The 26346-nt window shown below is 42.0% G+C and overlaps 3 protein-coding genes and 1 pseudogene across 8 annotated transcripts in view; 3 read left to right on the forward strand and 1 right to left on the reverse strand.

Annotated features, from left to right (window-relative positions):
• PPFIBP1 (PPFIB scaffold protein 1) overlaps positions 1–16811 on the forward strand; it is a 172501-nt gene extending 155690 nt beyond the window's left edge. For all 6 annotated transcript variants that reach the window (XM_088025987.1, XM_088025990.1, XM_028113296.2 and 3 more), the window contains 12 exons: positions 491–662; positions 3537–3687; positions 3974–4102; positions 5576–5726; positions 6421–6532; positions 6638–6726; positions 9809–9931; positions 10475–10600; positions 11191–11379; positions 13386–13565; positions 14491–14556; positions 15020–16811. In XM_088025987.1, the coding sequence (XP_087882113.1) occupies positions 491–662; positions 3537–3687; positions 3974–4102; positions 5576–5726; positions 6421–6532; positions 6638–6726; positions 9809–9931; positions 10475–10600; positions 11191–11379; positions 13386–13565; positions 14491–14556; positions 15020–15106 (1575 nt within the window). In that variant the 3' untranslated portion in view covers positions 15107–16811. The remainder of the gene's footprint in view (positions 1–490; positions 663–3536; positions 3688–3973; positions 4103–5575; positions 5727–6420; positions 6533–6637; positions 6727–9808; positions 9932–10474; positions 10601–11190; positions 11380–13385; positions 13566–14490; positions 14557–15019) is intronic.
• LOC148163725 (distal membrane-arm assembly complex protein 1 pseudogene) lies at positions 12197–12536 on the reverse strand (annotated as a pseudogene).
• A 747-nt stretch (positions 16812–17558) lies between the features above and the next one.
• Positions 17559–18269, forward strand: REP15 (RAB15 effector protein). Its single transcript, XM_028113163.2, has one exon. It carries the CDS (start codon positions 17559–17561, stop codon positions 18267–18269), a length of 711 nt encoding a protein of 236 aa, XP_027968964.1.
• A 5588-nt stretch (positions 18270–23857) lies between these two features.
• Positions 23858–26346, forward strand: part of MRPS35 (mitochondrial ribosomal protein S35) — a 56870-nt gene continuing 54381 nt past the window's right edge. Inside the window, exon 1 of the mRNA XM_088025576.1 lies at positions 23858–23992. Within this exon, the coding sequence (XP_087881702.1) occupies positions 23881–23992 (112 nt within the window). The 5' untranslated portion in view covers positions 23858–23880. The remainder of the gene's footprint in view (positions 23993–26346) is intronic.

The raw sequence follows: 26346 nt of genomic DNA on the forward strand, positions 1-26346 counted from the left end.
AATTCTTTTTTTAAGATTTTATTTATTTATTTGACAGAGAGAGACACAGCGAGAGAGGGAACACAAGCAGGGGGAGTGGGAGAGGGAGAAGCAGGCTTCCTGCTGAGCAGGGAGCCCAATGGGGGGCTCGATCCCAGGACCCTGGGATCACGACCTAAGCCAGAGGCAGATGCTTAACGACTGAGCCACCCAGGTGCCCCAAGCTTAAGAATTTCTATATCCTAAATATTTCAAGTCCTAAGCACATGTACAGGTTATAGATCAGTGAAGAGCATGTTTTTGTTGCTGCTGCTGCCATTGCTTCTTAACTAGCTTTCAGAATTGACTTTCTAGGCTTCTAATATGGCGCCAGATGTTCATAATCAACTTGTTAGTTCCATGATTCTTTTAAATGAAATCATATGTGTAACATAGCAGGTGTTGCGCCCGGCACGTACTCATAATCGTGCAGAGCAGTGCCGTGTTCCATTTATTATTACTTCTCTCTCAGGATAAAGCTCCAGTAGAAAGCAGCCCGTTTGGGAGCCTCCCTCCGAAAGCTCCAGGGCATGATGCCTCCGTGGACGACAACCCTTTTGGCACTCGGAAAGCTAGATCTTCCTTTGGGCGTGGCTTTTTTAAAATAAAAAATAACAAGAGGACTGCGAGTGCACCAAACTTGGGTACGTATGGCCAACGTGCCTTCACCTTAATTCGCTCAGAGTGAGGACAAGGTCGATCTCTTCCCTTCCCTTGTTCTTCGGCCTGTGAGTTTCTCTTTCTCAGTAACGGAGGTGGATGAGTTGGGGGGAAAGTTCGCAAGAAACTGCCCCCATGGGTTTAATTCAGTGGTCAAGGTAGCTCTGTGTAGGCTGTCACCCTGCCCTCCGTGTTGGAGCAGGAATGTAGAGGAAAGACCAAAAGCCGTGACCCTCTCTGACTTCACTGTAAACAGCTTCTCACCTGTTTTGAAAGTAGGCAGATTGGCCCCATATTGACCCTGCTAATGGAGTCTGCGATGTTGGAAGCACAGCACGGTGCTTGCCTGTCCTCCCACTGTGTGTATTTTGTGAGTAGGAGTTTGATCTGTGTTTCATTTTGTCATTCTCCTGTGTTCTCTCCATTGGGCTGCGTGTGATTGTGTGCGTTGTTGGGACCTCGGAAGATCGTAAACGAAGTGCCAGCGCACCCACCTTAGGTATCGCACCCCTGCATGCCGGCCCTCGCCAGTGCTGTCCTCCAGACTGAGCTAATCCTTGCTCTTGGCATCCGTGATCTCTAGAAAGCGGGCTGGCGTGATCAGAAAATGTTGTCTTCTACTCCAGAGAGTTCCTTCCACCTGCTGCTAAAATGGACTCTCTGGGGAGCCTTTGCTTCCCAGCCTAACTGCTGTTTTAACCCCTGCTAATGACACCTCGAGAGGAGCTCTGGGAGGCCCCAGAAGTGCACAGCACCCTTGGAGTCCAGGGCAGGACTCTCCTGCCTCGTTTGTGCACCCCAGCTTCCTCACCCTTCCAGTCCGTCCTGTCTCACGCTAACTCCCAGGTCCTGGCGGTTCCTTCTCCATGTCTCTGTTATCCCCAGAGAGAAATGTTTTCAGCCAAATAGGGAAGTCGGTAGAAGACATTGCAAATGATTGTTTTAGACTGACTTTTCTTTTTCTTTTTATTATCTTTTATTTATTTCTTTGACAGAGAGAGAGATAGCAAGAGCAGGAACACAAGCAGGGGGAGTGGGAGAGGGAGAAGCAGGCTTCCCGCTGAGCAAAGAGCCCAATGTGGGGCTCGATCCCAGGACCCCGGGATCATGACCTGAGCCGAAGGGAGACACTTAACGACTGAGCCACCCAGGTGCCCCTAGACTGACTTTTCTTAAGGGAACATTCTTCTGACATTTATTGCTTTGAAGATGGAGGTGACGTTTAGTGACACCAGAGGAAGCTTTCTGCGATATCCAAGGAGTCGCCCCCAGAGTGATTTTAGGAGAGGGGAAGCTCAGTTTTCTTTTTTAAAAGTGTGGGGCACAGGAGGGAAGAAACATCCTCAAAACAAAAAATGAAAATAGGATGCTTTTAAAATGAAGGTGAGTTAGGCAACATTTTCTGGTACACCTGTACCCATGATGGCTTTAGGGTTTGGATGGAAAGGTTCCTTTGGATTTTCCCTGTGGATTTTATTATCTTATGTAGATACCCTATACCTATTCATGTGGGTCAACACAGGTGACTTGTCTCCCTTTGTGGACACATGGGATAAATAAAATCCAGACACCTATTTTCAAATGTTTTTGCATCTTTCTTAGAAGAAATACATTGTTAATGCTAAGAGCCAAGTGCTGCTTTTTATAACCTATAATCACAGCTGTGCTTTGTAGAAAAGTCAACCTTTTATATCTTGCTGAAACACCATTTCTGTGATTTTTGTACAACTCTTACTTTCCCTAAAAAGTGTTGTCTCACATTGAGGAAACGGTACCCTTTGTTGTGTCCGTTAGCGTGGGATCATGCATTAAGGGACAGATAAAAGAATTAAGATAGTTAATGCTGGGAGATCTGGGCTTGGCAAATTTGGGTGTTACTCTTCCAAGGCAGAATCAACAGGCACTGGTTTTATATCAAAAGAAAAATTTATGCAGATCCAGTTCATATTTTTCTCAGTAGGACATAGCAAGTTATAAATAGGAATAACTCCCTTGAAAAAAGAATTGGCAGCACTTGGTAACTGGGGTTTGATGTAAATGCCAAAGGAGAGGAGGGAGTGAAAAGAAAATGACAAAGCGTATGAACTGGAGTAACAGGAAGAATATTAGTATTAAGGGAATATTAAATAAAATTTAAGAGAAGCCTCTGGAAAATTGGATGGATTTGCTGAGTCCAAGATGTTCCTGGCACACCAAATGGTGAATATCCATAGACATTCAGATCCTGAGTCTGGGGAAAGAGATTAGGTCCAGAGATTGTGCTACCAGCTGCTTATGTATGAGGGAAGCCGTCATTTAGTGTCAGACGTGGAGTGGGTGAGCTTGTCCAGAGATCCTATGGGGGGAACTTAGTACAGAATCTCAGAGTGGAAGAGGAAGAAGAAACAGGTCCTATAGCAGAGAAGAAACTATCAGCTGACAGATCTGGGAGAGTGTCATAACAAGCAGACGAAGGAGATGATGATTTTGAAGAATGTGGGAGGGAGTCAGCAGCACCAAGTGCTACAGGAAGATCGAGAATAATTTCATTATGTATTCAAATCACTCAAGGAAAGAATGTGGCAATCCTATCCCACCTTTGAATCTCAGAGAGGTGGTAACTTGTGAGTTAATGCATTTAGGCACAGTATCCTACAGGATATTCTACACAATGTTAATTGATACACAACAGACTGTAAAGCAGAACATAAATTTGTGTTCCATTTTTAATATCTGTAGGGTGCTGTTTGTAAATTACTGCTTTACAAACCAACAGAGGAAGAATTTGTTAACCATTGCTAAAACCAAGGAGGTTAGCATCTAGTCATGTTCATTCCATATTTAAAACTCACCAAGTATGTATTCTGTTCTTGGAATAGCTGAAACAGAGAAGGAGACAGCTGAGCACCTAGATCTGGCTGGTGTATCTTCCCGGCCAAAAGATTCACAGGGAAGCAGTCCCTTCCAGATATCTCCACCATCGCCAGATTCCAAAAAGAAATCCAGAGGTATCATGAAACTCTTTGGAAAGTAAGTAACAGAGGAGACAAATGGAGTGAGCTTTGTATTGTATGTTGCTCAAATGTAGAAATAAATGGAAGATTGGCTGGAAACGAGTATGAAATTGTAAGACTTTGGTGTTCCTTTTATGGAAGGAAGATTGTGATCTGGGATTCACTAACTCATTGGGTCTCAGCTAAAGTGTAAATCCAGATGTCTATTCTGACCATACATAAGCAGTGTTCTGATTAACTTTAAAGTCTAAGGCCTCCTCAGGTCTCATACAAGGCAATGTGGTGTTGTGTCTTCTGTTCAGGCTTAGGAGAAGTCAGTCAACTACATTCCACCCAGATGACATGTCTGAGCCCGAATTCAAAAGAGGAGGGACAAGGGCAACTGCAGGACCACGACTGGGTTGGTCTCGAGATTTGGGACAATCTAACAGGTGAGAACAACCTAACGAATGGACTTTTACGCCTCTACCCAAGTGTCAAGGCTGTGAGCACCTGCAATGTTAGTATTGTCCCTGGGCTAAACGGGAGACTCCATTGCTCACTGCTGTGCCGGGCGGAAGGGTCCATCATCTTATTAGAGCAGTGCATGTTGGCAGTGGTTGGTGAAAATCATGCAGAAGATGAAGGCTGTGTGAGCCCGGGGAGGAGCCAGAGCTAAAATGTCAGCAACATCTGTGCTAGGATGATTCTTGGACTTAAATATAACCAAGAAAATCATTAAGTACTCTAAAGCATAGCTCTAGAGAGATGGGGGAGAACATAAGTTCCAGAGACAGACTGCTTGGATCTGATTCCTGGCCTTGCCACTTCCTATAACCTGGGTGACCTTTGAGCAACTACATCCATGCTCTGTGCCTCTGTTTCCCATGGTATTAATTAGCCCATTCCCCCAAAAGGTAATCATGAAGATTAAATGAGTTAATACACGTTAAGTATCTGGGAAATAGTAACTGTTCAATGAAGGTTAACGATTGATGGATTCTGTGAAAGTACCTCCAGACATAAATTCTATCAGAATTCCTAAATTTATCAGGACTGTGTAATGTCTTATCTGTTAAGACTCTTAGGAACTTTTCCTACACCCTTATCACAATTTAGGGCTGGTTTGAAATTGCTGTACTGACCTACTAAGCATGAAAAGGGTAGGGTTGGCAAACATCTAGCAGAAATCACTGACACTAAATCTCTGGAACATGGTCCCTCCCACCCTCGCAGAAGACTGGGCATAGGTTTCATCGAGGAGGAAACTGGCTTTCTCCAAACACATGAAGAGTCTCAGTTGCCATATATTCTCTTTGTACACAGAAGAGGAGCTCCTTGTGCTGCTTAAGAAGAAGGAAAAAAAAAAAAAAGTCTTGTTTATCTACACATTTTTTTTCCCCAAAGAGGAACACAATTTACGTGTCAAAGTAAAAAACCAGAAATTTGCTATGATTACATTTTCCTATACTCAATGATGGCATGTTGCTCTCTTCTCATTGATACCCATTTGGAGAGAAACCATAATTCTGCTACAGTTAATTCAAGTTAGACTTGATTTCTTTCCATCTAACCTAGTGTTTTCTGTTTGGGAATTCAGTCTTCAAACCACATTGATTGAAACTAGCACAGTGACTTGACTTGTTGGTTCAATTTGCTTTTCATCCATACGACATGTTTCTTGCTCAGTCACATCGCATCTTTTGTGGTTTCATTTGAAATGAAAGCCGTGGTCCTCCGAGGTAACTTCCAACACCAGGACCACCTCCTCCTCCTCCAAATATGTACGGAAAAGTAAGCTTTTCACGGTCAAATGGGCGTTACCATGGGATTCCCGTATCCATTCAGTATACAGTTGGTCAACCTCGATAAGCCACAGGGTTGGCTGTGAGTTGTTTTTCATGCAGTTATTCGTTTTCTTATAGTGACTTGGATATGCCATTTGCCAAATGGACCAAGGAGCAGGTTTGCAATTGGCTTGTGGAACAAGGCTTGGGGTCCTACCTGAATTCTGGCAAGCACTGGATTGCATCTGGCCAAACCCTTCTGCAGGCTTCTCAACAAGATCTGGAGAAGGTGACTGCTTCTCTGTTTTGTTTAGACAATGGATACTGGGAAAGAGAATATGAATGTAGGATTGTTTTATACTCTGGAAAGGGGAGTGGGTGGAGCCAGTAAGTACTCTTGAAAAACTGTGTGTTTTCTGTTTCACGCTTTTTTTTTTTCTTTTTTTTTTAAATCTCATGGACTTAACAAGAAGGACCGGGTCTTAGTGATTCCTTATGAAGCATGTAAGCCACTGGTCATTGTAGTGAGAAATAATTGTATAGGCATAATAACAAACCTTAAACTCGTATCTCTCAAAATCATTGTGTGGCTTTCATTGGCCCAACTTCTCAGTGTTAATGTATGCAACTCAAGTTTACTTTGCAAAGAGGAAAAGGAAAGAGCCCTCTATCTTACGTCTAATTATTTACAGTTTTCCTAATTATTTAACATTTTGTACAAAAAGAGTAGCATTCCAGTCTTACCAAGGAAGGAGCCTGCTAGGGAAGAGAGTACACCACTAAACTAGTTGCAGTAGTAGTCTTGGCTTGCTAGGGGCTTTTTGTGCAGCTGCATTTTACTAGCCTGAGTCGGTATGCTGATTTAATGTGATTGTCCGGTCTTTAACACCAGCCTCATTTGGGGGGAATTGGCATCTTTTGCCAGTGGCATCCAGCCCATATGGACAGAATGGTAAAGCCAGCATTTCTGCTTATTATTTCAGGAACTTGGAATTAAGCATTCACTTCATCGAAAGAAACTCCAGCTGGCACTGCAAGCCCTGGGGTCCGAAGAAGAAACCAACCATGGAAAGCTGGATTTCAACTGGGTCACTAGTAAGAGGTTTTAAATTCACTCACTCATGAATGAATGAATGAATGAATAAATAAAGCTGCTCTTTCTTTTTAACCACAAGTACAACACTGATTTCTCTCCTGTAGGATGGTTGGATGATATCGGTCTCCCCCAGTACAAGACCCAGTTTGACGAAGGACGGGTAGATGGTCGAATGCTCCATTACATGACTGTTGTAAGTGGTTTACTCCTGGGAATTGGGAGAAGGGGTGTCAAATTGTTTTTCTCTGAAAAACACAGAAATAGTGAGCAAAATACATTGTTTTCACAATGATTCTAGCAGAGTTTCAGTGTGTTGCCTTAACTTGAGAAGAACAGGAATATTTTCTGTTAAGTTGAAGTCAGAGGATATGCTGATTGCAATACCGTGGGAAATTGAAAGCACTGATTTAAGCTGTGTGAAACCTAATCTAAACTCAGCTGTCCAGGAAGATGGTTTTATATATATTCAACAATGTAGACACTGAAATGCACATTTTGGGTAAATTTTCTAGTATGTGAATTGTATCTCCTAAAGATGTTTATTTTATTTTAGGCTTTATTTATTTATTAGTGAGCACAAGCAGGGGGAGGGTCAGAGAGAGAAGCAGACTCCCACTGAGCAGGGAGCCTGATGCGGGGCTCGATCCTGGGACCCTGGGATCATGACCTGAGCAGAAGGCAGATGCTTAACCGACTGAGCCACCCAGGCGCCTCCTCTCCTAAAGATGTTTAAAAAATAGAATGTAGAGTTCTGAAGCCCTGGCAGTTTTTGAGTTACACATTCCTATATGCAGTGACTGCTCAGAAGAGACCATCCTTTTGACCTGACTTCTAGAGACTTGTCTCCTCTCCTTTCCACTCTTGAGAATGTTACCTGAAACCTGCTTCCTTTCTCTCTTCAGCCCCATTCCGCTAGGGCAAGAGTCACAGAGCTGAAGAAGTAGGGCGAGGTAGACTCTGATTCCTTCATTATTGTTCCATATTTTTATCCTTCCATCCAAGAGGTAGAAGGACTTTACAACAGTGGGGAGAGATGGTTTGTTTCCAGGAGAACTTGTTCTAGATTCCATAGTCCTGTTAGTGTACTACTCATTAGATGTTTTTATTTAAACAGGCTTTTGTGGGCTAGGCTCTGGAACCAACTACCATAAGTATCTTCTTTAAATAAGTTGAAAATTTCAAACAGCTAATTTTCCAATGTCAAAGAAATGTGGGGTTCCTCTCATGGGATTTGTTTTCTTCTCTGTTATTGAACCAAAGTCCATACCTTGGTGGGCACATAGCGTAAACCTGCTTATAATAACACCAATGTGTGGCACATTGCACATTTACTCTGTGCCAGACACTCTTTCAAGCTCCGTACTCCTATTAATACTCAAGTCTCAGCAAGCCTTGAGGTAGCATTCCTGTTATCCCCAGTATTTAGATGAGGGAATGAAAAAATTGAGAAACTGGGTAACTTGACCAAGTTTCCACAGCTAGAAAGTAGTCGAAAGTCACAGGGTGTTTGAACCTAGGATGTTTCCAGATTCCTGCTCTTACTAGCTCAGCCTGGAACAAATTCAGTAAATACTTGCCCACCTGTCTAGGTATAGGTTTGCTCCTGCAGGAACATGAGAAGATTCAGGCTTAAAAAAAATGCGTATAACTTTTGTGGCTATAAAAGAATAAACCATCTTAGGAAGTTTGCCCCTAGAAGTTCTATGTCACAAAAAACCTGTTTGAACGTGGTATCCTGGGCTGGATCCTGGAACAGAGAAAGGACCTAGGGGAAAAACCCATAAAATTTGAGTAAAGTCTGTAGCTGAGCTATCATTTTTTTGTTGTCTATGTTAATTCCTTAGTTTTGATGACTATATCATTGTTACAGAAGCTGTTAACATTAGGGGAAACTGAGTAAACGGTATATGGGACTATCTTCTATCTTTGGCGGCTCTTTGGTAAATCTAAAATTACTTAAAAGATTTTTTTAAAGCTAAAAAAACCTGTTTTGATTTAAAAGAAAACAGCCCCTACTTTTAAAATCTCTTAAGCTAAAATAATTTGCATTGCGTTTACATTGCAATCATTATATATTTAGATTTTTTTAATCTGATAGACTTTAGTTGAAAATAGCCCACATGGAAATGTTCTGAATGGGTGTCTCAATCTTAGATTAAAATATGTTAAATGCCTTCTAACTTATCATAGGGCACTGCCTTTAAGAAATTGATCCAGAAAAAATTCAGGAAATAATTTCGCTCAGTAGCTTGAAGAATTTAAGCTGATTGTCTAATATTTTTATTTAAAAACTATTTCTGTAATAGATTACCACCAGCACCGTGTTGTGTCGTGTCGTTCCCCGCCCCCCCTCCCCGCCAAGAAATGTGTTATCAGTAAGGTGTGTCTAAAATGGATGTTTTTCTTGTTATATTTTCTGGGTGTGTTTGGAAATAGACTGGTGCTTATCTTGACACCGCCCTCCAAATCACCTTCTGAAATAATTTGTTTTGGTGTGTTCGGTATGTTTGAAATGTTCCCAATAACCACAGACTGGCGAAAGTTAAACCTTGGAGGAATTGATGGTGATACATGTTGCTACTTACAAGTTCTTCATTTCTCCTTTCTCTTTAACTCTCTCACCAATCAGTTTGCATCGATCAACACAATTTTCCCAAACTTGTTCTCAGTGTCTGCTAGATAAAGCATAATAATCCAGGACTAGAGATTTCTTGAGACTTGGGGAATAGTATAACAGAGATACTCTTCTGGTTTTCCCCCAAATGGTGATGTGCCTTAGCTCAGAAAACCCAGCTCTGCTTGTCACTGAACATCACGTGCTCTTAGCTCTCTGCTTTATCACATCAAATCAAAGGGGATCGCTTTTTGCAGTGACCCAGCAGGTGCCTTTCAAACTGTGTTCTACAGAGCTTGTGGGGTACCACGATCCTATCGCAAAATGTCTGGAAGAGAGAGAAACAGGTGAAACTTGGCTTCTGTTGGCACAACATTTATATATATATATGTGTATATATATATATATAAATATAGAGAGAGAGAGAGAGAGAGAGAGAGGGAGAGAGAGAGAGAAAGAGAGAGGTCCTGGAGAAGATTTTGTTTAGAACAGGAAAAAGGTTGTTACCAAATAAGGGGTTTGAAAACACAAGCACTTGAGGCCTGTTGGTAGAGGGGCTTTTCTACTTTTACTTGTGTTTTCTGAAATTTCCCTGAGAAGGTTAGCTCAGTGAGCTCCTGTTTTTGTTTTTTTGTTTTTTGTTTTTTGTTTTTTTTTACAGGATGACTTACTATCTTTGAAAGTCGTGAGTGTGCTACACCATCTCAGTATCAAAAGGGCTATCCAGGTCCTGAGGATCAATAACTTTGAACCCAACTGTCTGCGGAGGCGGCCCTCTGACGAGGTAGCACCTGAGGTTGAGATTTACACAGCATGCGCTCCCCGTGCATGTGACTGGCTGTGTGTGCAAAACAAACACCCGTTTCTTTGTGGGGCCTGCAGGAAAAGCTTCTGCTTTCCTCAGAGCCTCAAATCCAGCCTCATTACCTTCTTGAGCTTTATTTTCCTATATTCCTCCCATCCCCCCCACCCCCATGATGGTTCCACCTGTGTAACTAAAGTCAAAGATTATTTTTTAATTTCCCTTCCTCCTTTCCTGGGTGTATTTTATTTTCCTGCCTCCTTAAGCCACTGAGTTAAATATCACTCTGAAGACTTGCTTTCCTAAAGCACTGCTTTATGAGTTTGTAAAAAAGCTTGGGACAGTGACATAGATGCCTCAAAACAAAATTCAGATTAGCAAACACCTTTTCACCCTTTCTGTAAACACTTAGTGGAATGTCGAGTAAGTGTGCTCTGTAAGGCAGACTTTTTAGAACGTGCAGTTTTAGTGTTTGGAATCCCATAGTCAATGACTGAAGCTCTTGGTGGTTGTTTGTTCTCATAGAACAGCATCACCCCATCAGAAGTTCAGCAGTGGACCAACCATCGTGTGATGGAGTGGCTACGCTCCGTGGACTTGGCAGAATATGCCCCCAATCTCCGAGGCAGTGGTGTCCATGGTGGGCTCATGGTAAAACTCTCTTTTAATCTAAAAACTGACTTTTTATCATTTTGTTTCCATTAGTCCAATGAGTAGGATATTATCAGTTTGCTTGTCATAACCCTAGTGTCATCAAACCGAACCCTCCTGTACCATTTCTAGTAAGTCTTTACTTTCTGAGTATTTTTTTCCCATATTTTTTATTTGTATCACATAAGGCTAGATCAGATTTAAAACCGTCTCTCGTTTATTGTCTTTTATCTTGTGTGACATCTGACTCCTGGCTCTCATATGATCCTGTTTTGAAACACCTGCAACATACAGATTATATTTCTGCATATTGACATAAGGAGTTGCCTTCCAAAGGCATTCCAAAGGCCCACTTCAGAGAGCTACAAGCCCTAACTTGGGAATGTGTGGATGTCAGGAATGGCTCTACTTCTCACTAGCTTAGGAAAAATAAAGCTATATAGCTTGAAGATTGAAGTCCATGCCGTCTGTTTCACTGGGCTATTGCAGGATCATTTGTGTTGACTAAATGAAGGAGTTTTGCAAATTATGAAGCACAATGCAGACATGTATGATATATGGTGCCTTAAACAACTGTAATTTTTTTATAGGTTCTAGAACCTCGTTTTAATGTAGAAACAATGGCTCAGTTATTGAACATCCCACCAAGTAAGACCCTCTTGCGAAGACATTTGGCTACTCACTTCAACCTTCTGATCGGTGCTGAGGCCCAGCACCAAAAGCGTGATGCCATGGAGTTACCAGATTATGTACTTCTAACAGCCACTGCCAAAGTGAAGGTTGGTTCAAGCTTGTGACTTCTAATAATTGGTTAAAGCAAAAACTAAAGCTGCAATTTGATTTTGACCTGACTATCCCATTTTCTGGAGTTTACTGAGTCTTGTGGATGGGTTAATGGTCTGTGCATCTTCAAGAGTAATTAAGAAAATGCATTTTTGCAAGTGTCTTTCTGGGGCAATCTTTGCTCAAATCATTTATTTTATTAGAGTTTCAAGTAATGAAGAGTATGATGTTGGGATGCAGTCAATATATTGCCAATGCAGAGAGTCCATGACTTGGGCTCAGATATTAATTGCAGTTGTTCTATGGATAAATACAGTATAAGAGGAGGATTTTTTCTCAGACAGATTCAATTTGTCTGGCTTACAACTGACCAGTCTTGCAAGTTAGAAAAAGATACTTAAGAAACGATTCAAGATAGACCAGCAGAGAATGGCTATCGCCAGATTTACCCAGATTCGTGGGTCATACCAAATTCAGATTACTTTTCCCTCTTTTTTTTTTTTTGGTTTATCATTTCCTCTTTTTTTTAATTAAAAATTTTTTAACTTTCTTTTTTTTATTATTATACCAGATAAGACACAGAACTTGTTCTCTTCTCTGAGGGATTTATTGTTCCCTGTGAAGCCTGAGAAGGCGGCCACAACACTCATGGCCAAAGAATAACAACCCACGTTTGTCTTTTCAGTCTTGTAGTATCCTCAGAACTGAAGTCTGTCAATGTCCATTTGTCTGTCCAGAACATCCAAAAGTCCCATGCTTGTTCTGGTGTTCTGGGGACATGGACAGAAGATGACAAATTCACAGGTAGTACTTTCAGTCAACACTAAAGACCTTTCCTTTGGGGTCTGAAAGGATGACTACACCCCAACAAGCAATGCTGATGCCGTTGACTTATCTGCGTAATAGTCCCTGGACCAGGGGCGTATCCCAGCTTCATGAGCTTCCGTGCCACCCAGTACACGTACCCTCCCGCCCCTATCAGCCCCGCCCCTGAAAGCACACAACAGCTCCAGCAGTTATTAAATAGAGGGGCTTCCGCTGGAGAGGTCAGCACTCCAGGTGCAGGGAGGGGCAGGGACTCGGCAGAGTTGGTGGCCTCAGGAGGCGCAAGGACCTTGATGGGCTGCAGAGGCTGGGACAGGAAAGAACCCATGTTCAGGAGCTCGGCTTCAGTGATGGGAGTCTACTTTTCCTTCTTTTAAATCATTTCTCTCTGAACTCTTCTGAGTCTGTTACCGCAACCAACTTAATGGGGAGTTAGGGTTTATCAGCTCCTCCACAAATTTGTACCAAGTTCTTTATATACATAAATACATATACATTTCTCTTTTTATTTTTTATTTTTGTTTAACCACCTATACCTGCCTGACACTTTCTCTTTAGCTTCCTTGCTCCCTTAAAATCTGTGCCAGATTTGAAACTTCTGAGAGATACTGTTCTACTTAAATTCTCAGCATCAGCCTGATCACCATCTGCTTAACAGATAGTCTCAGGGACTGTTCAGTGATAAAGATGGAGTTTCTCTTGCAAGTTTCACTGCAAGTTCTCTCTCCAAACGAGTGAGGATTCCTTTAGCTGCCGCCAGTTACGTTATGGATAATCATAGCTTCACCCAAAAAGAAAACACAGGACCATTTTCTTTTCCTGATCTTAGATGGGGAAACCTCGCAAAATTGGAATCATCTCTGAGAAATATCATTGCATTAAGTTCTGTTTAATCAAAACTAAGGCTCTTGGCATTTTTTGCTTATCACAGTGACTACCCAGCTAATTGGTGTGAATAAGGAGAACAAGCCTAATCTTCTGAGATTCATAAGAAGGATCATTTATTACATTTGGGTGCATCAATCATATACCCAGGATGCTTTTATTTTTGTCACACCAATTTAATTATCCAATTGATTTTCTCTGTGGATGGAATGAATAATTGAATTATGCATGTTATCAATCCTTTGCCATATGAATTTTATTAAATCCCTGGATATTTGCTCTTCGTTTAAAGCCAAAGAAACTTACCTTCAGCAATTTTGGGAATCTGAGAAAGAAGAAACAGGAAGATGGGGAAGAATATGTTTGTCCAATGGAATTGGGACAGACATCAGGAAGTACTTCTAAGAAAGGATTTCAACCTGGATTGGACATGCGCCTATATGACGAAGATGATTTGGACCGGTTAGAGCAGGTAAAGGCAACACGATAGACCTATTTAAAGTTCCTCCAGCGGGGCGCCTGGGTGGCTCAGTCATTAAGCGTTTGCCTTCAGCTCAGGTCCTGATCCCAGGGTGCTGGGATTGAGCCCCGCATCGGGCTCCCTGCTCAGTGGGGAGCCTGCTTCTCCCTCTCCCACTCCCCCTGCTTGTGTTCCCTCTCTCGCTGTCTCTCTCTCTGTCAAATAAATAAAATCTTTAAAAAATAAAAATAAAGTTCCTGCAGCAATGAAACACTAAATGGAAACTTGGTGCACTGTGTCTACTAATCAGTTTTTCCTCAAATACCTGAAAATAAATATAATAATAAAATAATAGTGAACAACTTCCAGGTTGCTTACTATGTCCCAGGCACTATCCTCAGCACTCAACATATATCAGCTTTCACGGTGACCCTAAAACATACAGAGTGTTGTTATCCTCATTTTAGAGGGAAGGAAACCGAGGCACAGAGAGGTTAAGTAACTTACCCAAGATAGAAGAGCTGCTAGAAGACCTGGGGTTCCAAGCTGCCAGGCCGGCTCCAAAGTGTGGCTATTCACCTATGTTATACCGTCTCTGTATTATGGAAATCTGTGTATTAAATCAAGTCAGAAATACACAGCTCATTTAGTCTTTTCAGTGTGAAGTCCTGGGTTTGAATATTGTCCCTTAGTCACCAGTCCTTTGATGTCATTGTCAACATCAGAGCATTAGGCTAGATGTGCCAGTAAAGTGTTGTTCGTCCCATTTTGAGCATCTGGTTGCTGTAACAAAAGGAGGTATCATCAGAAGTGTTGTGTTGCTCCCAGCCCGTTCAGTATCACTTGCATTATTTCCTCTTAGACTTTTGCTCATTCTGCTGTGCTTTCTTTGAAATTATGCAAACGAATAGGTCATGTGGTGGTATGTTCTTTGCAGATGGAGGATTCAGAAGGGACGGTGAGACAGATAGGGGCGTTCTCTGAAGGCATCAACAATCTAACAGTAAGTCTGTAAAACGAAGTTAAAATGTTATTCTAAAGGGGCGCCTGGCTGGCTCCGTCGGTGGAGCGTGCGACTCTTGATCCCTGGGGTTGTGAGTTCCAGCCGCATGTTGGGGGTAGAGATTACTTAAAAATAAAATCTTTTAAAAATAATAATAAGGGGCGCCTGGGTGGCTCAGTTGGTTAAGCGACTGCCTTCAGCTCAGGTCATGATCCTGGAGTCCCGGGATCGAGTTCCGCATCGGGCTCCCTGCTCCGCGGGCAGTCTGCTTCTCCCTCTGACCCTCTTCCCTCTCGTGCTCTCTCTCTATCTCATTCTCTCTCTCTCAAATAAATAATAAAATCTTAAAAATAAATAAATAAAAAATAAAAATAACCCCAAAGGACTGCACGTTTAGTGGAGGATGTGTCGTGCCAAGCTCCTGGCTCCCAGGGTGCGTGACCCCCATCTCCGTGTTTTCCAGCACATGTTAAAGGAGGACGACATGTTTCGAGATTTTGCCGCCTGTTCCCCCAGCACCAGCATTACTGACGAGGACTCCAACGTTTAAGCCGAGCACTTGGTTGAGCATGAGGAGCCCCTCGTCTTTTCTCCACCTGATTTCTCAAACAGCTCGCAGAAGATCTAACAATCAGCAGATTGTATACGGTTTATCATTCCACCTTCTCAGAAGTGGAAACGGGAAGCGGGGGGGGGCGGGTACCTATTCTGAAGATGCCATGAAAAATGAGACACTGGTGAATGAGAGTATAATTGCCTTTCCTCTATTTAATGTAAAAATCTGTGATATATTTAAAGTGTTGCATTTAATACGAGTGTTTTACCTAGCGTTTCACGTTCACATTCAGCAGTATGCAGGATTTGGGAAGCGGGAAGCAGTGCGTGGATGATCTTGTCATGTCTGTGTGACAGCCCTGCGGCCGTCAAAGCAGGACATCACATGCTTTCAAAAGCAGTATGTGGGATTTCTTCACGCATTCAGTGTGCCCGCTAAATGCCAGCCGCACCTCCACTTGCCTCTTATTGTCCTATTTTATATATTTTTCTAAATACGTGTATATATTTAGTACATAGAAAATAGAACTTTTATTTTGTGACATACGGAAGATGGTGAAAAGCAAATACAGTGATCAAAATGGTCATATACCAGCTGGTCCTTGGAAAGGTTGGGATGATCTCTCCTTCTCCACAACTGAATTTTAATGATATTAATATTGATCATCCCAACTAGATTAAGATATATGAAATACCCCTTCTTTGATGACACATCACCCAATGTTGAAGAGTTAAAAAAGTTTCAACCTCCATCTTGGATCCTTTCACCTCAAAAGGAAGAATGCCAGGGCCGTTTAAATACTATTAACGTGAATGCATTCAGAAGTTCCCCCCAAATTTGTAGAAATGATTTCTGAAGAAACCAAACCTAAACAAAAACCTTTACAGTATTAAGCTGCTTATTTTCCCTCTTGCTAAATATATCAATACATCAAAATACTAACAATTTACCTACTGTTATTGATTGTACATTTCTCAGGCTATCAATGAGTGGGATTTTGTTAAGAAGCTGAACATTCATCTGAACATTTTGTCTCAGAGTTCAGTAACGCTGAGGCTGCAAAATGAGTTTTAGAATGGCTATACTGTGATGAGAAAATGTAGTTCATGTTTTTCTATAGCGCAGGGCCCAGACAGCATTTCTAAAGGAGAGAGCCGTGGCAAAAACTTACTGTGTTTATCATTTTTTTTAGGGGTATTTGAAAAAATATCCTATTTTTTATTCACTACTACATCACTTCCCACGATAGCCAACTTGATAAAGACAGGTTTTCACAAATTGGCATGGGGATGGGCGGTTCGGTATGTGCCAGTGGATTTGCTTATAAATTATATTTAAATGTCAGTGGTGTGATCTTGCAAGCTATTAGCAGGTTACCAAGCTTTCCAACAAGGGCCTGTAATACCAAATTACTGTTTATTCATGACTAAAATGATCTGATGCTAATAATAGTCTTTTGCTCCCTACCATTCATCGTTTGGTAACGATATTGGGCTCTTACATATTAGTGTTTTATTTTAATGTGAACATATGTCACCATTTGAAAAACAATTTCTTATTCAAACCTGGTTAAAAAAAATACCAGGAGACTGTTATAGATGCCAAATATTCTTTATTCAGGGCAGTGTAACATAACTGATGATATGTGATAAAGTTAAAATTCTTTTGATGATATATATTTTATTTACAAAACATTGTACACTGCTGGTATTACCATATGAAAAGAAATAAACTCAATTGATAATTGTCTCCTGTTTTTATGGTCTGTTACTTTATTTTCCTTTGTTCAGAATACCCAGTTGGCTTTATTTCTGGTATATAGAACAGTGACACAAATACTTTATAATTTGCAAACTCCCATACATTTATTAGGGGGAGGGTTATAGCATGTGTCAACAGGTAGAAATTTGAGGACTCTGAGGAATTTCTCTATGAAAAGAAACAAGCAGCTGGGCTGTGTGGTAAGGAATCATGGCGGAGGGGTTATTAGAAAAGCAAAGGGAAATGACTCGCCAGCAAAGCTGAAGAAGTTAGTTTTAGAAGGAGGTGTATGGTTCTTTAAAGAACTCAATACTATTTTTAATTTAAGTAAAATTTTGAAAGCAGAAACCTATCTTGGAAGAGAGTGCCCAATATTAGAAGTAGAGTGAGTATCACTAGAGAAGAACAGATGTTTTCAGTCCAAGTTAATCATCTCTAATAAACCAGCAGGAAATCTGTATGAATACAACACACCTCATTGGCAAACAGGGACCCCTAACATGTTTGTTTAGCTGTGTGTATATGTGCTCAGCTCCACCACTCGTTTGGTCAACGTTGAGTCGGTAAACTGGGACCGCATTAACGGACGTGACTTCGTGGTAAAAACTTTTACTCTGAAGAAGTCATTCTGAATGAGCTTCACATGTTTGATCTCTGGAAGCAGTATTGATTGGGTGCAGACAAAATGGGGCAAAACTCATCACAACAGTTGCCTCTGAAGGACAGCAAAGAGGTTTCCAGCATCTGTGAGGTCGTCAGCGAGGCTATAGTCCATGCAGCTCAGAAAGTGAAGGAGTATCTTGGATTTGAAGATCCTCTGAGCAATCTGTGCCCGGCTTCCAACACTCTGAATGAGATCTTCTTAATCCACTTTGTCTCTTTCTGCCAAGACAAGGGAGTGGACGAGTGGCTCACCACCACCAAGATGACCAAGCACCAAGCTGTACTGTTTGGGGCAGACTGGATTTGGACCTTCTGGGGATCCGAGAAACAGGTCAGGCTCCAGCTGGCGGTGCAAACTCTGCAAATGTCTTCTCTCCCTCCTATGGAATCTAAGCCCCGTGACTTCTCACCTCCGGAATCCAGGGCAGAGGAGCCTTTCAGGAAGAGAAGTAGATTTGATAAGCTGGAAGAATTCTGTAAGTTGATAGGAGAGGATTGTCTGGGCCTGTTTATCATCTTTGGGGTGCCGGGTAAGCCCAAAGACATCAGGGGAGTGGCCCTGGACAGTGTCAAAGGTGAGACCATGCAGGGCCAGCTGCCAGGACGGAAGGCCGTGGCACAGTTTGTCCTGGAAACTGAAGATTGTGTCTCCATCAGAGAGCTGCTTGGAAACTGTCTGAGTAAGAAAGACGGGCTGAGAGAGGTGGACAAGGTTTATATTAGCATCCTCTGAACTGGATGTGCCCAATGAGACTGGCCTGTAAAGGCAAAAAGGAAGAATATTTTATTTTAGTCGGCAAGCTCATCCACTTGCATCATCCCAGTGCGAGATTTTTTTTTTTCTATCCACCCTCCATTGAGAGAAAATGATCACCTGGGTCAAACCATATAATGTCGTGACGACAGAGAGGAAAAAACCCAGCCCATAGTGCAGGGAAAATTTATTCAATAATAAAAATGGGAGGAGAGAATAATAAAGTCAGCCTTGAAGTTGATTTGCTAAAAAAAAAAAAAAAAAAAAGCGTCTTTGTTTTATAAGTCTAGAACCCGGAAGTGTAAAATATTTTTACTGCTGTGGGTGGAAGGCAGGTAGGGGTAAGGTGGTACGGGAGACTACAGAACAGGTTTAATTCCATTGACAATGCCAGTTTCAATTCAACTCAAGCAAAACCTCATTCCTCCCTCTTCCTCTAAGTTCTGCCCTTGCTCCCACCTCCTCCCCGGCCAATTTCTCTGTGCACAGAGACTCTTGGTAGGATTCACTCTGGGACTTGCTGGAGTGTCTGCTTTCCCTATGCTTCAAACACAGTGGCCCCTATAGCAAACCCTTGTAATGATGATTAACATTTGTTTCGCAATTGCAGTAAGTAAAATGTATTCACTTATAAAAACCATCTTTGCTTAAAAGCCTGGCTGGAATTATAATAGTACTGTAAGGGAGGAAAACTAATAGAAGCAAAAAGTGCTTAAGAATGTAAATGAAAGATTCATTCACATGATTGGTAAATGCTTATTTTGTTAGGCCTGGCCCTACACCCTCCCAATCCAGCAGGAAAAAGAACAAAGTCCCTACTCTTGGACAGTTTCTCTTTTAATGGTGGAAGATTGACAATAAACAAATATATGAATATATATTTAAAATGCATCTTAAAAAATGTGAGGTGTCATGTGAAAATAAAGCACGGATAAAGGGATAGAGGGTGAAGGGGGTGCTATTTTATTTGGGGTGGGTAAGGAAGACCTCTGAGAATCAGGGTATAATTGACCAGAGATCTGAATGAAAAGGGAGAGCATTAGTACAGATAAATCTGGGAAAGAATGATCTAGGCTTAGAAAGCTGCAAAGACAAAGGGGCCTGAAATGATGTGTATGATGTATAGCAGAGGAGGCTGGTGTGAATGGAACCGAGTGAGCCACGGGGAGAGTGATAGGAGCCGAGATCATAGAAGTAGCCAGCAAATAAAACAAGCAGATCATACTTGTGAGGACTCGATTTTATTGTGAGTGATAAAGGGACTGATAGGCCTTGATCAGACTTAGAGTTAACTCACTTGAATGCTGGGTGGCCACTAGGTTGTAGGGAGGAAAGAGTGAAATCAGAGCCCATGGGAGCAGCTGGGAAGCTATTATAAGAGAGAAAAGGGTGGCCTGGATCAAAGTGGTACAGGAGGAGGGGTGAAGAGGTCAGATCTAGGAAGAGTTGAAGGTAAAGCAAACAGCTTTTGCTGATGATTGGATGAAGTGTAGGAGATAAATCACAGAATGCTGTCTTTCCGAACGTCTTAAATATTAAGGATGCAAGGGAAGAAATAAAGGCACGCACTTTGAATGTGCCTGGAAGGTACCCAAACACCCAATTAATGTTTCCTTGGCCAATAGGGACCCCTATCTGTGGCAATGCTGTGTAGAGGAAGCTATCAAGAAGGTGGTTAGTATAGTAAAAACAACATTCAGCTTGAAATCAGATGTGGGTTTGAGTTGAATTATCTTAAGAGCAGAGTCTGGTGACTTAACTCTTCATCTTCTTACCTGTAAATGGGAATGAGTTCAACTAATACGAAGGAGACAACGCTTGTGATAACATTTTTCATACTAAACTGTAAGCTAAGGAAAATTGTGAAGACTAGTACAAATTGTAAATATTCATGTTCTAAGCAGATGGAAGATATAAATCAAAGACTTACCATGTCTTTTTTTATCATGAAAATAAAAATGTGAAGCTTTTGCTGATTTAAAAAATACCGTATTTTTAAAAATCTGCATTCTGCTGTAAAAAAATACAGTATAGAAAGTTAAGCCTCAGGAATCTCAGCTCCTCTCTCCATATCCATCCTGTCCAGTTTGCTGTTTGCCTTACAGAATGTGTACTGCATATTAGGAATATTTTACACAAATGGAATCATATGATCCACAAACTGCATTTTTTTTAGAACAACTATATGTTGTAGACAATATTCCATGCTAATAGATTTATATCCTCTTTAAGGCTGACATCAATGGTTCATAGTCCTGCCTACAGATTAGATTCACTTGGGAGCAAAAAAGCAAAAACAAAAACTCAATACATTTCACAGTGAGGGCCAGGACCGTTTTTCTTAAATCTCCTGAGGTAATAATTCTAACCTGCAACCAGGATTAGGTTTCCATGTGTCCAAGTAGTATGTCTTATGTATACATCATAGTATATTTAAGCCATACTGTTTTGATGGATATTTAGATTGCAAAGTCCATTCACATACCTGGATATTGTCTATTTGCCATGCCTGTAAGTAGACAAACTTTGTTCACTCACATTTTTTTTTCTTTTTGTTCACTCACTTTTTATAAAGTTTTGTCTAAAAGTAGCTCTCTGACAGAAAGTCACTGGACCAATCTGGGTTTAGATATAATAAAAACCCATTATGAAACCCCTTAATATTTAGAATTGTTCCACACAGCACTGGCTACATAATTTTGTTGGGCCATAATTTGGTCATGAAAGCTGAAGAAAAGATTTTTTTTAAAGCTTTTTAAAAATTTTTTTTATTAACATGTATTATTTGTTTCAGGGGTACAGGTGTGATTCATCAGTCTTAACACAATTCACAGCGCTCACCATAGCACATACCCTCCCCAATGTCCATCAACCAACCACCCCATCCCTCCCACCCCTCACCACTCCAGCAATTCTCAGTTTGTTTCCTGAGATTAAGAATTCCTCATACCAGTGAGATCATATGATACTTGTCTTTCTCCGATTGACTTATTTCGCTTAGCATAATACCCTCTAGTTCCATCCATGTTGTTGCAAATGGCAAGATTGTTTTTTTGATGGCTGCATAGTATTCCATTGTATATATATACCACATTGAAGAAAAGATGTTTATCATAAGTGAGCAACTACACTTTTAAGAACTTTTCCAATTGAAAAATCTTGTAATTCTTAGTGACTCTTAGGTACATGCTTTACTGTTTACACTGCATGAAACATATTATTGCCTGCTGACAGCATTACAAATGAGTTAACTTTTAATATAGAATGAACCTTATTGTACTTGATGCCTGGGAAAACAATAAGTATTTCTCTAGTTCCTCTGGTTATATCTGTCCACTAATGTCTTAGGGAGACAAAAAGACAACACAGGAAGGCAAGGTGAGGACCTAAGTCTGAACTTCTTGCTCAGGAATTAAGAAATCTCTGAATATAAACTAATTCCATAAGGATTCGTACTTTTTGTCCCTAAATTTGTATGGTATAAGTCTTGTACTTCATCGTACTAAAATATACAAACCAGAGAGAGCAAAAATCACTCTGTATTGACCCGTGAGCTTAATTTCAATGGCCACCATTTATATTCCGCCTTCTGCAACATAACTACAGCCTGAGGAAGATATTATTGTTCCCATTTTCCATGAAACTGAAGCTCAGAGATGTTAGGTGGATTTTCCCCAGAATACAAAGAAACAGCCTGGATTCAAACCCCACATCCATCTGACTAAAAGGCTGTGCTTTTAATCTTAAAAATAGAGGAGAGGGTAGAACACCGAGTGAAGACAGAAGCAGAGATTGGAGTCATGTGATACAAGCTAAGGATTGTCTGCAAACCATCAGAAATGAGGAGGGAGGGAGACATACAGATTGTCTCTCAGAACTTCCAGAAGGAACTGTTAAACTTAAAACCGTTAGTTATTTTACCAGCAAAAAATGGTTTACTAGGGATTAGCAGAGAATTGCAGTTCAGGACAAAGCATTGGCAAGTCTGGAGAACAAAGGAGAAGACTGCTTTATTACAGAGAAAAGAAGGGAGTTGGGAGGGACTGTTACCAATGAAAAATGCAGGGGAGTAAACTGGGAGTTTGAGGCATGGTGCCTTTTCATTGGCTGAATCGTGACAGTCTCTTATTGGCTGGGCTGTTGCTGCGGCAGGAGAACAACTTCCTTCTCCTCCTGGGCTTAGTACAGCGGTATCCAACTTGCAAGACTTGCAAGGTACTCTCTGTTCCTTTGGGGTCTGTACTTGCTGGCTAGTGGTAGGACGTGAGAGCTCCCCCATCTGGCCTCTAGACTTCATTTTAAATGATACTTCCTTTTACTGATTTTCACAGAACCAACCCTTTTAACACCTGGATTTGGGTTTTTTAGCATCTAGAACGGGTGAGAGAATAAATGTTTATTGTTAAGTCACTCAATTTGTGGTACTTTGTTACAGCAGTCCTAGGAAACTAGTACACCTAACACACTGTACTTCTGCTTTGGAACAATTATGGGATGGTAAAAGGCCAGAAAAGATGAGAATGGTGATTATCACAAATACTTGTCCCTATCTGCCAGTTATCTTCTCCCCGCCCCCCAATACTGATTGATGTCCATAGCACACCGAATGCTTGCATACATACACACCACTCTGGAACATCTGCATCCCCCTGCTCTACTTGGTATGCTTACCAAGAGTCAGTCGTGTTTGTTCCCGGTTATTCTTGTTACTACAATTTTGTACTTTGGTTAATAGTACCTATTAAAAAAATTGAGGATAACTTTATTAATGGTTGTACGTTAATTCATCCTAGCGTAGAGGTTGTCAAAATAGGTTCCAATCCAAGATACCTTGAGGTAGGAAGACCTTGAACTCACCTCCTCCACAGACACAAATATCTACACCTTTTTATAGAAATAGAGTAGGGTAGAAGAGAAGAGATATCATTTAAAGAATGACCATTATTTTCGAGGTCCTGAGGAGTTCCGACTTTTTGTAATTCTAACCTGCTCTACCAAGGCATTAATAACAGTTACAGCCCTATGCACACAGGGCGCTCCCTGCATGCTAATAGTACACCCAGAACTCTGTATTTACTTCATTAGGATCAACCCAGGCAAGAAAAAATGAAGTCAAGTTTTAAACACAAGTAGTTCGGCTAGAACTACTCTCAGATACTGTCTCGCCCTTAGAGTGTATCACTTGCACCAGCTCAAGACTTCTTTAAACCGAGAAAGTGTGGAAAAGCCCCAGTTGCGAAGGAGCAGGGCCCTAAGGCAAACTGCCAGACTCCTGGGTCATCTGAAATCCCACCCAGATCACATTTGCCCTCTGTAAGCCACATTTCCCCCATCCCTTATGGTCCTCTTTGGACTCACTGCTTCGATTTTTTTTTTTTTAACCTTTTTGTTTTCTTTTCATTAGTTTTTTCTATTTGGGGGCTATCTTCTGGCACGTTTGCCTCCGGCGCTGACTTTGCAGGCCCACCTGTTTCCTGTTTCTCCGCCCTAGCGACGGGGCAAGGCGGGGCGAACGTGCGCGGTAGCGGCGTCAGACCCGCCCCTGACTCCCGACTGCGCTTGTCCCGTCCGGCTTGCCGTCTTCGCCGCCATGGCGGCCGCCGCGCTGCCCGCGTGCCTCGCCCTGCAGCCGGGGGCCAGGACCCTGCGTGCCTTCTGTACCTCCGTGTCTCTGGCCACCCGCTCTGCGATAGCAAGGCCGCGTGAGTGTCTGTCGCGTCGCCTCCGGGCTTTGGGGGAGGTGAGAGGGCGGAATACCGAATCCATGATGGCCGCCGCGGTGGCGGAGTCCGCACCGTCTGGGGGAAGCTGGGGTGTCCTCTGCCAGCCTGTCGCTGGCCCTCCCGGTAGGAAAGCCGCAGGTGTGGGTCTCTTCTCTGCGCCCGTGTCACCGGGTTTCTAGTTGCCGATTTCTGCTTCTGGGTGCTCTGGGCGCGGTGAGCTTGCTCCCCCCACCCCCTTACAGTGACCCGTGTTTTCTCGTGCTCCCTTACGCGGCCATTGGCACGGGGTCACTCTAGTTACTGGTGCCCGGTCATTTTTGTTGGGCGGTGTTAAACCATGGGTTTTCTCGAACGTTAAGAGAAGCATACAGCTGTCCTGGGACAAACTGCAGCTTTGAATTCCAGCCCTAGCTATGCCACCAAATGGGATGACCCTCATTCAACAGGCATTATTGAGATGAGCTCCATTCGAGATGCTCTTCTTGCCTTGGAAGAGTCTATGGACAAGACAGATGAGTTAACGGAGTCACACTATATGCAGTGTGAGGTGCTGTAAGGGAAGCGTGAATGGAGTAACACAGGGACATTGAGAAAGAGCCCATGGGAGTCAGGGAAAGCCACGTTAAAGAGGGGGCGTGTCCAGTCATTCACCAGGTGCTGTCCATGCTACCTTCTGTAACATCTCTAATCTTCGTATTAGCAAACAGTTCAGTCTAGGCCACCATCTCTCACTTCTACGATAGTTTCTTCACTGGTCCCTATTTCTGCTCTTGCTCTCCTGCCTTGAATTCTCACAACCAGACTGAAGTATTCAAAAAGCGAATCTTACTTTGCCACTCTTTTGTTCAAAATCTACGAATGATTTCTCATTGCTTTAAAATAGGATAAATTTCTAAATTCCTTAATTTGTCAGAGTGGCCCTTTGTAGTCTTAACACTTGTATCTTGTCAGTTTTTTATTCATTTTGTAAATACTTAACTCCTGCTGTGTGCTGGGTAGTGTTCTAGATACTGGGATATGGCAAGGTCTCTCACCTGAAGTTTACAATCTTTTGGGAAGGTCAGACAAAACAATGTCAGTACAGTGTCAGGTGATGATTAGTGCTTTGAAGAAGAATAAAGCAGGTATTGAGAATGATGGATTGGAGGGGTACTGGCTACAGAGTAGGAAAAAATTGGGTAGTCAGGAAAGCCCTCCTTGGGGAAGTGACATTTGAGCAGAGCCCATGGTATATACCATGCCAAGATCGGGGGGGCGGGGTGGGGAAGAGCATTGTTGGCATAGGGATCTGCAAGTGCAAAGGCCCAGAAGTGAGAACAAGCTTGGGGAGGTGATCGAGGAACAGAAACAAAGTCAACTTGGAGGTAAGTGAACATAGGTGAGTGGTAGTCTAAGGTGTTGGAAAGATAAGTAATGATCAGATCTCACAATGGCTTTTAGGCATTTGGCTTGGATTTTATTATAAGTTTGGGATTATACTGGAAGGTTTTGAACATGGAAGTGATATAATGTGATTTATACTTTTTAAAAAATTATTTATTTATTATTAGGTTGGGGAGGAGCAGAGGGAGAGGGACAAGCGGACTGTGCTGAGTATGGAGCCTGACACAGGGATTGATCCCATGACCCTGAGATCATGACCTAAGCTGAAATCAAGAGTCAGATGCTTAACCGACTAAGCCATGCAGGTGCCCCTGATTTATACTTTTAAAAGATCACTGACCACTGGGGCACCTGGGTGGCTCATTTGGTTAAGCATCTGCCGCCTTAGGCTTGGGTCATTATCCTGGGGTCCTAGGATTGAGCCCGCATTGGGCCCCCTGCTCCGTGGGGAGCCTGCTTCTCCCTCTGCCCGCTGCTCCCCCTGCTTGTGCTCTCTCTCTCTCTGTCAAATAAATAAATAAAATATTTTGAAAAATCACTGACTACTGTGTGGAGAACCAACTTTAGTGGGGTAAGAGTGGAATCCAGGAGATCAGTTTGGAAGCTTTTGCAGTAGTCCAAATGAAATGATGGTGAGTTGGATTGAGGTAATAGCAGAGAAGGTGGCGTGGTTGGATATGGGATATATTTTAAAGGTATAGGTGGGAGGACTTACTGATGGATTTGATATGGGGCATGAGGAAAAGTCTCCGGAAGCAGGTTAGATTCTTATCCGGAGTAATCGGATGAATAGCAGTGTCATTTACAGGGATCAGGAAGACTGGAAGAAGAATATCAAGAACTCTATCAAGGATGTTTTATAGTTGAGATGCTTATTAAATATTTGCAACCTCTTTTCTCAGTGTTCTTTCTGTTCTAGTCTTAAATTTCAGCCATACTGAACTGTTCCC

Source organism: Eumetopias jubatus, unplaced genomic scaffold (genome assembly GCF_037043125.1).
Source record: "Eumetopias jubatus isolate StellerSeaLion01/CBP00866 unplaced genomic scaffold, mEumJub1_p1.0 scaffold_8, whole genome shotgun sequence".
NCBI classification, from domain to species: Eukaryota; Metazoa; Chordata; class Mammalia; order Carnivora; family Otariidae; genus Eumetopias; species Eumetopias jubatus.